Raw genomic sequence first — 13,500 nt, 5'->3', positions numbered from 1 at the left:
ATTACATTAATGTATTCAATGTAAATACTATGCCCGGTTGGGGTTCCCCGAAAAATAATGCATTAATGTACTCAATGTAAATACTATGCCCGGTTGGGGCTCCCCGAAAAATAATGTATTAATGTACTCAATGTAAATGCTCTGCCGGGGACGGGTGGCCGTCCCCGGCATAGCATTTACATTGAGTACATTAATACAGTTGTGTATATTCAATGTAAATGATATTACATTACATTACATTAATGTATTCAATGTAAATACTATGCCCGGTTGGGGTTCCCCGAAAAATAATGCATTAATGTACTCAATGTAAATACTATGCCCGGTTTTGGCTCCCCGACCGGGCATAGCATTTACATTAAATACATTAATACAGTTGTATATTTTCCGGTCCTTACCGTCCCGTCCTGGGCCGGGGAAGGGGAGCGGGACGTGCGGGGATCCCCGTCTGGGGCCGGGCCTGGCCGGGCCGGGCCGGGGATCCCCGACTGGAATATATACATCTGTATTAATGTATTCAATGTAAATGCTATGCCCGTCGGGGAGCCTCGACCGGGATATATGTATTTAATGTATTCAATATATTAATGTATTCAATGTAAATGCTATGCCGGGGGCGGCCACCCGTCCCCGGCAGAGCATTTACATTGAGTACATTAATACAGTTGTGTATATTCAATGTAAATGATATTACATTACATTACATTAATGTATTCAATGTAAATACTATGCCCGGTTGGGGCTCCCCGAAAAATAATGTATTAATGTACTCAATGTAAATGCTCTGCCGGGGACGGGTGGCCGTCCCCGGCATAGCATTTACATTGAGTACATTAATACAGTTGTGTATATTCAATGTAAATGATATTACATTACATTACATTAATGTATTCAATGTAAATTCTATGCCCGGTTGGGGCTCCCCGAAAAATAATGTATTAATGTACTCAATGTAAATGCTCTGCCGGGGACGGGTGGCCGTCCCCGGCATAGCATTTACATTGAGTACATTAATACAGTTGTGTATATTCAATGTCAATGATATTACATTACATTACATTAATGTATTCAATGTAAATTCTATGCCTGGTTGGGGCTCCCCGAAAAATAATGTATTAATGTACTCAATGTAAATGCTCTGCCGGGGACGGGTGGCCGTCCCCGGCAAAGCATTTACATTGAGTACATTAATACAGTTGTGTATATTCAATGTAAATGATATTACATTACATTACATTAATGTATTCAATGTATATACTATGCCCGGTTGGGGCTCCCCGAAAAATAATGTATTTATGTACTCAATGTAAATGCTCTGCCCGGTTGGGGCTCCCCGAAAAATAATGTATTAATTTACTCAATGTAAATGCTCTCCCGGGGACGGCCACCCGTCCCCGGCAGAGCATTTACATTGAGTACATTAATACAGTTGTGTATATTCAATGTAAATGATATTACATTACATTACATTAATGTATTCAATGTAAATACTATGCCCGGTTGGGCTTCCCCGAAAAATGATGCATTAATGCACTCAATGTAAATACTATGCCCGGTTGGGGCTCCCCTACCGGGCATAGCATTTACATTAAATACATTAATACAGTTGTATTTTTTCCGGTCCTTACCGTCCCGTCCCGGGCCGGGGATGGGGAGCGGGACGTGCGGGGATCCCCGTCTGGGCCCGGGTCTGGCCGGGCCGGGCCGGGCCGGGGATCCCCGACTGGAATATATACATCTGTATTAATGTATTCAATGTAAATGCTATGCCCGTCGGGGAGCCTCGACCGGTATATATGTATTTAATGTATTCAATATATTAATGTATTCAATGTAAATGCTATGCCGGGGACGGCCACCCGTCCCCGGCAGAGCATTTACATTGAGTACATTAATACAGTTGTGTATATTCAATGTAAATGATATTACATTACATTACATTTATGTATTCAATGTATATACTATGCCCGGTTGGGGCTCCCCGAAAAATAATGTATTAATGTATTCAATGTAAATGCTATGCCCGGGACGGTAATGCCTGAGAAATGCCTAAATGTAAATGGAATATGTTGTGGTTGTGCTGTCACATATGTTGTGCTGTGTGTTTCGCAAACAAACACACAAAAATCCGCCTCGTATACAGACATTGTACTGTAAATGTACTGGAAACACGTTTTATATTATACTATGTATAGTATATACTATGTAACCGAGGTGTAAATTTATTTATACCGGTCAAAACAAGGTGAGTCGATGGTACCTCAGTGGCAACAATGCAACCCAGAAACAGACTCAAGAGTTCAAAATACGAAGTCAGAGGTTTTAATAATTCAAAAATACAGCCAGCTTAAAAAAACACAGGGATTTCAGCAAGTTTGCACTGATATAATTTCATTAAAACAGTTTCTACTCTCATAACGAGGTGGTCTCGTAACCTAAACGTGGCAGGATTGATTCCCGGATGGGACATTGCCGTTGTACCCTTAAATGAGGTACATCGCCTGCATTGCTCCAGAATATATACAACTGTATTAATGTATTCAATGTAAATGCTATGCTGTTTGAGTCGCTCTGTATGCTAAATGCCCGTCGTGTAAATGTAATAAATTCCACTTAACGGTTCTCATTGTTTCAGTGTGTTTTTAATTTACTAAACATTCTCGTATAAGAATAGTAGAACGTAATTCTAGCTAAATGGCCGTAGAGCGCTATCCATATGCTCAATTCGCGATGTTGAAGGTTCGAAGGTTGAAGGTATTTGGGCATATACATCGGGCAGGTACAGGTTCGATGTCTAGTGCGTTATAGTGCGGGCTAGTCTAGCGCATCATCGACTCTCTGAAATGCTTCGCGGGGCATGGCGGGGCGGAGAGCATCATCTAGACTAGTAAACTAGACCAGTGCGTCATCGGGCAGGTACTGCGGCAGTTTACTAGTCTAGATGATACGCTCTGCTCCGCCCCGCCTCCGCGAAGCATTTCAGAGCGTATATATGAAGTGTGATCATGCATGAGCACCCATCTACCGCCACTGATACAAAGGAAGGAACAAAACAATGAAGGGTGAATCAATTGCCGGCCCAGCCAACAGACTCTCTGAAGACTCTCTGAAGAGTCTCATAGTGACGGGAAAAGGAATCACTGTATCACCTGTTTTCAATCAGTGCACTTTTGCAACAGATTCTACCATTAACATCACTGTTAATGGTAGAATGTGGAGCCTCTCTGAAGAGCCTCCTCGTTTAATCATAGTATCACCTGTTTTCAATCAGTGCACTTTTGCAACAGATTCTACCATTAACATCACTGTTAATGGTATTGTATAGGAATACTCACATGTACTCATCGGTGCTGGAGAAGCTGATGGTGCTGAGGGCAACACGAGAAAGCACAGAAGAGTGGAGTCTGATACGGAAGAAGATGAGCAGCAGCACAACAATCACAATGTGGCCTCCACAGAACCAGGCCAGGACAGCAGACAGGTGAGGGAATTCACTGCTATTAACATTACAGGCACTTGGCACACACTGATCCAGAGCGATGGACAGTAGTGGAGATCATCAGTATTAGCCATGCTAAATGTTGCGGTACTGAGATGGCACGCATTTCCATTCATTATCTGTACGTGTAATGTTAACCTGACAAACAGCATTTTGTATTGTAACAGAAGAAGGTATGACAAGACATCTTACACAGCTATGCCTATAACATTACTTATAACATTATCCAAAAGGAAATCCAGATGTCCTGGAGGACGGCAATATCTGCAGGTTTTGCCGGTTTCTTTCCCATGTATAATCAACCGTTATATAGCTTGATATCATTTTGGTAGGTTTTAACACAATTAAAAAATAAACTGTGTCATGCTCAGCAAAACAGGTTTTCCAGTGTGGCAGTGGAATGCAATCCCCATCCAGCCTTCCCAACATCTCACAGCCTTCATAGTCGGACATTTTGTAATGGGAAACATGGCTGTGGAGATACAAGTTAAAATGTGGGACCGTTGTACACACACATGAATTGCTTGATTGACAGACAGCCGATGTACTGATGATTGATTTTGATGTTGTTAAGGTAATGGAAAGTAGCTGAGGGAATGGATGTATTTCGGTGTTTTTAAATTAAAGTTTATGTGCGGACAGGTGGCACCAGAGGACGGTAACATGAATCAGAAGTCCGTGAGATTCGGCAGTTTTGAACAGCATGGATCATCTCTGAGTGAACAAAATGAGAAGTAAGGACAGTACACATACTTGGTTATGTTCCTTCTGTACTAATCAAATTTGCGTTTCAAATCAAACTATGACTGGGGCAAAATTCACGATTTCTGAATTTGTTCCGTGTGTTTTCTTTATTTTTTAAAGTGACATTGTCCTGGATTACAGCTGGGCCATTCAATGAGTCGAGTCCCCATTTTCAAGTCAGTATAAGTACTGGGACAAATGACAATCAGCTGCTTCAAAATTTCACAGGATTACCATATATTTATAAATTGAATAATTACCAAGACAAATGCAGAAATTGTGAATTTACCCTCGTAGTCATTGTTTGATTTGAAATACAAATTTGATTCGTGGAAAAATAAGGAAAACAGGAAAAACAACTGTCTCAGTAGTTTTGCAGTAAACTTATGTGGTTTAATGTTTTTTAAATTTTATTTTAATTAGGACTCCAGACAATCCTATTCCGCCTCAATGTCCATGCATAGAGAAAAGGGCACTGCCCTCCAGCACAATTTCACATTTTAAGCCTGCAAAGGCCTTGAAGTTTGACATCCCAAAAGAAAATCTACGAATCAGCGATGAAATGGAAGATCCGATAGTGAGTAAAACCTTTGGAATTATTTGTAATGATTCAGTACTTTTGTAGCATGTTTGTTTGAAAAACATTTTTAACAGATTGTTGAGTGTTACTGCCAAGTGCATTTTGGCACACAAGTTTAACTGGCACAGCGTAGAATACACTTAATGTGGAGTCATTCAGTGCCACTCGGAAATGATGAATAGTAAATCCTGATGAACTTTTACAGCGATATCCGAGCAGGTTGGGCAGCTGCTTTAGCTCATTTGGGATGGAGTGACAACGATACAATACCCGTTTAAAATAACTGATAGGTGAGAGACGAGGGAGCTGATAATGTGGCGTATAACATTGTTTTTGTATTGTCAGGTGGGTGTGGCCATGAGAATAGTGGAAGACCGACACAGAGTCCGTGGAACGACAGAGAGAGGAAAGAATGGCGATGTGGTCAGCCCTGGGACTGCAGGGAGTGTGTCAGGGCAGATTCGCGATTGCCGCGGCTTGGTGCCTGAGGTGGATGATGGAGTGGAAAGGGTTGTGGGTGAGGTGTGAGGTAATTGTGGCAGATGTAAAAATGGTTTGTGTCTGCCCTGAGAAGCATGAGATTCACCGTGTAAACGAAGATCCAGTGAAAGTGAAATGCAATGAATGTGACATCCACTACAAAAAAACAAAAATGACCGTCCTCCTGGAGGGAACCATTATGATTGAACGTGACCATGGAAAGAGGTTCAAACTAAATGACGGAATTCTTAGGTCATTCATAGATTGTGACTCTGTAGGAATAAATTCTATTACCGATCAACTACTTTATTCAAAAACTGTCAGCTTGACAGTTAAGAATAACGAGGTACTGCATGCTGTGAGGGTGGGTGATATGGCCTAAAATTCATATCACAATATGAAGTCCATCCATCCATCCATTATCTACACCCGCTTATCCTGGGCAGGGTCACGCGGGAGCTGGAGCCTATCCCAGCGTGCATTGGGCGAAAGGCAGGAATACACCCTGGACAGGCAGCCAATCTATTGCTGGGCACACACACCATTCACTCACACGCTTATACCTATGGGAAATTTAGAGTCTCCAATTAGCCTACCTGCATGTCTCTGGACTGTGGGAGGAAACCGGAGTACCTGGAGGAAACCCACGCGGACACGGGGAGAGCGTGCAAACTCCACACAGAAAGGCACAGGCCGAACATTTCAGAACAAGGTAAAGCATTTCAGACGGGTCATTTTTCAATTTATTTTTCGGTTCAGATTTTTCTGTCTAAACCCTATTGGTGTGGTGGACACCGGACACAATTAACTGGAACAGCTCATTCTTATTTCACAGGGTTCCAGCTGTATTGCAGTAGTTACACCTCAGGTTTTAACCCCAGCTAAGCACGCTGCAGTTGACCCAGTAGTTTTTTGTTTATTTCTTTGGGGCTTCTGGCTGGCTGTTCTTCTTTGATAAGCACTAAGGGAGCTGAACACATACCAGCCCGGATTGGGGTTGCCAGATTTACAATTAGAAGTGAAATTGCGAACAAAGTGGGATCGGGGAAGCGACGTTGGAACTGGGGGGGGGGGAGTCATTGACACAACAGTTAACACAAGAAAGTAACGGAAAATTTCCTCCAGCAATGACGCCACAAACCGGACCTGTAAAAATTATTTGAAAATTTGACATTCTAGTTGGAAAAAAAAGATTTCTGGCAACCCTACCCCTGATACAATCAGGAAAGTGAGGTCTGTCTGCCATCTTTCTCTTTCCTTTAACTTTTTTCCTTTTTGTTTGTTCCTAGTTTTTTTTTTTTTTTTTTTTTTTTTTTTTTTTTTTTTGCCTGGAAAGATCTTTAATTGGTTTTTATGGTGTGTCCGTTACTTCTCCGTTGCTGGTCTACGAGTTGGTACAACACTCTTCTAATTCTGATTCTATAGAACTGTATGAACTGTACTGATGTTTAACGTGATCGGACATTAATATATTTTGATGTAAATAAATATTTTTGATTCTGATTCTATAGAACTGTATGAACTGTACAGATGTTTAACGTGATCGGACATTAATATATTTCGATGTAAATAAATATTTTTTTACAACAGTGCCTTGGTTTCTGTGTGGCTGATTTTATGTCGAAGGGCTATATGCTATATCTTAATGCTAAAGCTGTTCTTTGGGGATCTTCTTTTAAAGTTGAAAACTATTTTCTATTTTTCCCTGACCATAGCTCTGCAGTTCTAAAGAATTTTATTAGAAGTTAACCAACTGCCTTATATTCCCTCAGCAGGCAATACGCACCGAAGTAAAGGTATTTATGCAGGAAAAGGTGCAAATGATAGTGGAGCACATGTAATGGAAAAGGTGCACACCTTCACTGCACAAGAAGCTCCATTATTGCACATTACCCATAACCATTGCATTAGGTTCTTTGCACTTCACACTCCATTACTGTGGGATACCCAATGATTGCAGTTTTCCCAAATGTTGTCAGTGTTCTTAACTAATGTGCTGACTGAGCAGTTCACCTGAGTGTGGAATGAGGCATCATCAGAACATGTTAATATTTTTATATTCATATTTTTTTGCCACAGAAAATGGTTGTGAAAAATAATCCATGTTTGCATTGTATCAAAAAACATGTCAATGATAATTGCTGCACATGTGGGACTGGTTACATTTTATAGTGCAGATCAGCCAGTCCTACTAAGCGACCACAAGCGCTGTCAAGTGAACGGTTAGACAAGCAATGGGGGAAAAATAACTCATCTTATGGCAACTGCAGGTGTCTGTCGGTATGGTGCTGGAAGCTAGTGTCAGGCAGTTTTATGGGCACAAAAATGTCATTTTCAGGGATGTGAATGCTGGGGGCCGGTGCCCCAGTAGAGCTTTAAGAGCTTTCTAGCAGCGCTGCTGGAATAAAGGTGCTTTTGACGTTTGGTAATCCGCGGTAAGTGACCTATCCCAGCAGGTTTTCCACACATGCACTAGCTAAGCTCATCCGTGCTGTGTTAAAATTAGTCCTTAAACACAGTACTTTGACACAACCCTTATGTCTAAAACAAATGTGAATGCAAATCTACAGAATAACTGTTTAGATGACCTCCCTACATGCAGGATCACCTCTTCAATGAAGGAGTCCTAGTCCTGGGTGGCAGTGTAGTATAATGGGTAAGGGGTTGGTCTTGTAGTCCAACCGGTTTGCAGGTTCAATTCCCCGTTAGGACACTGCCGTTATACCCTTGAGCAAGGTAGTTAAACCTTGCATTGCTTCAGTATATATCCAGCTGTATAAATGGATACAATGTAAGTCACTTTGGATAAGAGCGTCTGCTAAATGCCTGTAATGTAGTTGGACGAATTCTGCTTGTAAGCAAAGGCCTCAGCCTTTCAAAAAAATGTTAATAAAATAAAGGAAAGAACGCTTGAAATGGGAACCAAAATTAAATATTCTTTTTAAATATATCTGGCACCCAAAAAGGGCCTACACTGATCCAATTCCCATCCTATTTTGGAATGTTCCTTCTGCAACCGCGTTCAACCTTAATGTCACGGTTGTCACCTTAATGTAAAAAATAGACAGTTCAAAGAGCCATACTGTTCAAAATGTGTGATAAGATGCACTGACAAAAAAGCGATGAAAAAAATGGTAAATAAGTAAATTAAACAAGCTATGATATGAAATTACTTTTAATATTATTTCTGTAATATTTTGTGGTGGTGACTTTGCTGCCCCCTGCTGGTAATCCTGTGCTTCTCTCGCCCAGTGATTTGGAGTCCTGCTCCAGTGATCAGCTGCTGATGGACTGACTGACTGCCTCCACCTGTCTGTGACCCAACATACTGTGCTGCAGAAACAGCTGGAAGGAGCTGCAGGAAAAATGGGATAACAAAACAAAATGGAGACACTTAATTTCAATTCAACAGAACGCGGGAATGAGAAGGTCAATTGGAAGAAACAAAAATAAATAGTGCACAATAAGCAGATTAACACTCTGACAGGTCATACTGAATATAACAATTACTTACAATTACTGAACAAATATAAAACTGGAGACTGAACATGTGTCAGGAGAGAAAGAGTGCAATATGCAATCTTTAAATGTTCGGTTTATTTTAGATAAAGAGAAAGGATTTATAAAGAATAACAAAGGTGTGGAATGAAGGAAATAAGCTTTATTACAGTTTTTAATCTGTGCTGTGGAATTTGGTAATGTCATTTTTGATAAACTTTTTTTTGCTCATTTGAAAGAAAGAAAATTAAGATAAGATTTAAATGCAGATTCACTCCCGGACAGTAGGTGGGAGCAAAGCTCCGTGAAATGGTTTCTATCCGCCCAGAAAAAACAATTTTAACGAACCTACCAAGAAAAAAACTGGTCCTGCGTGGAGACTTTTTACATACAGAGTAGGCTGTAAACGAATTAATACTGATATTCATATTTCTTCAGGGTTCCTGATTGCCTGCTTTAGCCAACATCCATAAAAATATTTCCCCTTAAACGATAAATATTTTTACTGTCAAAATGTTTAAAGTGACGTTATTCTCGTTATTTCATTAGAGTCATTAGGGAACGAATAAAAACTGTCAACAGGCGATCACTGGTCGCGAAACCTCGTCGCGCACACAGAAACGCAACTGTCGGAAATTAATTCTCTGATCGGAGAAAGGTGGAGTCATAACCGAAGCACGATAGAATAGAGAGGGGAGGGAACCGGGGCGGGGATGGGATGGCATGGGTAATGTGAAGTAGGCTATGCGTTTACCTGTCTGTTGTAGCCTGTTTAACGCATGCGTTTATCTCTTTAGTGCGCAATGTTTTAGGACTTGTATGAAACATCAAAACGAATGATTTAAATATGTTCCATGGGTCTCATATGTACACACACACTAGGGGATTTGCGTCTTTGAAGTGGCACAATATTTGAATGCAAAGGTCATCCTGCAATCGGGCTTCCCACTGCTGCCCGAGAAATCCCACGGTGCACATTTCTTGAGTATGCAGCTGCATTAAATATGTCAGAGGGTGAGATTAAGACTGTTTCTACACCTAGTTCGTATGCTAAAGTCCGAACCAGAGTCCGAACCAATTCCTTATACGAAGCTTGCGACTGTACGAAATCCTTATACTAAACGTCCGACTGCCCGAAATCCTTATATGAAAATTGCGACTATCAGAAAGCCTTATACGAAGTATGTCACTCCGAGTGCTGTGAAATGAGTCCCTTGCTTGGAATGTATCAAGGGTTCTGGTAGTCACAGGTTTCGTATAAGGACTTCGCATAGTCAAAATTCTCATATAAGGCAGAGAATAGTCAGAATTCTCGTATATGTCCGCGCCAAGTCAAAATGCTCGTGTAAGGCTGAGTATAGCCAAGATTTCCGTATAGGGCCCCGCCGAGTTAAAATTCTCGGATAAGACCAGTCAAAACTCTCGTATATGGCCGCGCCTCGTCAAAACTCTCGTAGGCTACAGTGGGCTCCAGAATTATTGGCATCCTTAATAAAAATTAAGAAAAAAGGCTGCATAAAATAAATGACAGATAATAATCTATGTTATGTTCAAACATATGGGAAAACTATATACCTTTATTTAAATACATTTACTCTCATGCTTCAATGTTATTTTGATTAAGTTCAAACAAATAAGATCAAACAAAATGAAATTGGCAATACAATTGTACTTAGTTTAGTTCATCTCAGTCTAAAGGAATTATATAGTGTCGTTCCATCACTTCCAGTTTCACTAGAGAATAAAAATGAGGTAACAAGCATACAAAATCCCTTTGTCATCCATCAGCATGGGAAAAACCAAATTACTGTCAATTCAGGAGAGACCGATGGTAATTTACCGTCACTAAAGACACTTTTAATCTGGTAATGGGTACAAAAAGACATAAACGGTTAAACATACTACTTTGCACTGTAAGGGCAATAATAAAAAGGTGTAAAACATATGGTATGGTTGCAAACTTGTCAGGAATAGGAAGCAAGTGCATGGTGTCCCCACGGACGGTGAGGAAGATGGTGAGATAGGCCATTAATAACCCAAGGATCACTGTTTAAGAATTGCAGAGATTGGTTTGTTTCTTTCGGTCAACAAGTCTAAAAAGAGACATAAAATGGCACCTCCATACCAACTAACTCTTTGGAAGGGTGGCACGAAGACAGCCCTTCCTGAGCACAATAAACAAAACCAAGAATCTGGAGCTTGCCAAACCCCATTGGAATTATGACTGGAAGAGAGTGCCATTGTCATACCTTCTGAAAGGTATACCTTTAAAGAGGGTGGTCTGAGGAATTCGTAAGGTGTCCCTTAGCGATGCGCTCCGCTCATCCTGTCAGTTTTAGCCTTGTTAAGCCAACATTTTGCTTTTCAAATCGACAGTTGCACTACAGTGCACATCTAGTAGCACTGCATGCGAAAATGACATAGTTTAATATTAACTTTACAAAAATTAATTATCCAATCAACGTTTCTGTGCATAGCACGTCATGAGAATGTTGTCGTTTTACCTGTCTATTCCCATCATTGTGGTAATTAAGTAGGCTATAGGGCCTATCCATAATACTAATCCAATTTCTGAAGAAAAAAATAAAAATTAATTTATACGTAGTGGAGCTAACTGAGGATATGACCTTTCTGAAAGCATACCCTGTAGAAATTACTTTGTTTGTGTGTGAGTCAATGACCATACTGACTTGGGACAAACCTCCGGTTTATTAAGAATGTAAAACCCGTGTGAGCAAAGTCGACGTTGAGTGAGTATACTTCCTTGACCGAACTAAAGCACGTTGATCTGCCTAACCATAAACACACATACAGGTACGGTGGCTCATAATAAACAAACAGGACAAATGATCTACATCCCTTCCATGTAAAACAAAATAGCACTGGGTAAATATCTACATTACAGAACATTTCTTTCTTACCATGTTGTTTTACGATTTTCAGTAAACAACCCAATAATGATATTCTTGGTTAAACTTAAGACTATCCAACAGCAAATCAAGGTGGATGAACACATCACTTTTACAGGTAGGCCTATTCATAAGGCATACCTGGTATAGAATTAATCATGATCAATTTACACAGACGCGCTTTTGCCTTTCATCTACGATCATTTTTGCACTGCAGAGAAAAGTCCGCGGGAATCGGTGGATATGCTGCTACAGTTGCCTATATATTGTGTGACAAAAGCAAATTAACATTAGACCTTTGTTTCTAAAAGAACAAAATGATTCACCCATATGTTGCCTATATCCATTTTCCTTGGCTTCCAAGAAGTCGTCCCAGACTATGGCTTATATGTCCCGATTTGTTCCGTGGCGGAGTACTCTTCTATAATACGATTAGCCAACAAGAGTAAAATACCGAAATAAACTTACATTAAAAAAAAAAAAAAATCCTTAAATTTTAAGGATAAAAAAAATTACATAGGCACTTTGCTTTTGATGCTATTAATGGGGACATATTGCAGATATTAGTACTAATATATTTTATGTAACACTCACTCTAAGTAGCAAAAGGTGGCTAAGCCTGTTCTCTCTATAGAAACGATAAAGAACGAGGCTTCTGCTGCGAAAATTGCGACCCGAAATTCTGGTGAGATTCAGAAGCTGAACCGCAGACGGACAGTCAATCGTGGTTCGTCTGTTCCAAAACTTTGCACACAGAAAATCTTTGGAACTTAGTCGACACCGCGACTTAAATCCATTGGCTTGAGACTGTAGGAGAGGTGCACCCACAACGCCGGGTTGGAACAGTGAGAAGACCGAACTTTCGACTTAATTCCTGGAATATCCGAACAGTAGCCTACAGAGGTGAGGCATGCGACCGACCAAACCCGAAATCTTAACATTTAGAGATGCCGAGCAATCGACGCATTTTGTACACCTGCGAGAAGAGAAACCTCCTGGTCACAGAGTGCGCTGGAGCGCTATCCACATGCTCAATGTCAGCCGCGACGTCTGCGGTTAGAATCCACATGCTCAATGCCAGCCGGGTGTGATGAGGCGGACATGCTGGCGCAGCCGCTCCGCTGTACGGGTTCGCAGGAAGGTGTGCAGCGCCAGCTCCTCCTGCTCCGCTGCGCCGAACTGCGGATAGCCCCGGCGTGCGTGGAGCCACACGTCTGCCGCTACCGTTCCCCCAGCTTTCTTCCTCATCGCAGCGGCGGTTCGCCCAGCTTGCGTCAGTGGAGCGTCGTTGCCAGTAGCGCCGTTCAAGCGCCGCCGTTAATGACTGGATTCTCAAAATTATCTTATACGAAACTTGTGACAATCCGAAATTTTCAAAATTCTCGAATAAGGCTTTCACATAATCAAAATGATGTCATTTAAAGGTAGTACCCTTAAGTAAGGTACTTCGCCTGCATTGCTCCAGAATATATACAACTGTATTAATGTATTCAATGTAAATGCTATGCTGTGTGAATCGCTCTGTCTGCTAAATGCCTGTTATGTAAACTTAATAAATTCCACTCAAACGGTTCTCATTGTTTCAGTGTGTTTTTAATTTACTAAACATTCTCGTATAAGAATAGTAGAATCTTTATACGGACGGGGGGCCTGACGGTCGGAGGTCCGACGGTCGGTTTTCGCAATTATCTTACACGAAACTTGTGACAATCCGAGATCTTCAAAATTCTCTCAAAAGGCTTTCACATAAACAAAACGATAATCGGTAAATATATCACCGTCATTCTAGC

General features: G+C 40.9%; 1 protein-coding gene across 1 annotated transcript in view; it reads left to right on the top strand.

The window, feature by feature from the left end:
• The window catches only part of LOC118220380, a 38,915-nt gene extending 33,564 nt beyond the window's left edge, over nucleotides 1–5,351 (top strand). The window contains exons 6-8 of the mRNA XM_035404246.1: nucleotides 4,142–4,233; nucleotides 4,667–4,820; nucleotides 5,169–5,351. Of these exons, the coding sequence (XP_035260137.1) occupies nucleotides 4,142–4,233; nucleotides 4,667–4,820; nucleotides 5,169–5,351 (429 nt within the window). The remainder of the gene's footprint in view (nucleotides 1–4,141; nucleotides 4,234–4,666; nucleotides 4,821–5,168) is intronic.
• The last annotated feature ends 8,149 nt before the right edge of the window (nucleotides 5,352–13,500 follow it).

This window comes from Anguilla anguilla, chromosome 2 (assembly GCF_013347855.1).
Source record: "Anguilla anguilla isolate fAngAng1 chromosome 2, fAngAng1.pri, whole genome shotgun sequence".
Classification (NCBI taxonomy): domain Eukaryota; kingdom Metazoa; phylum Chordata; class Actinopteri; order Anguilliformes; family Anguillidae; genus Anguilla; species Anguilla anguilla.
The sequence above is the reverse complement of the archived record's forward strand: the minus strand, read 5'-3'. Positions and strand labels throughout refer to the sequence as shown.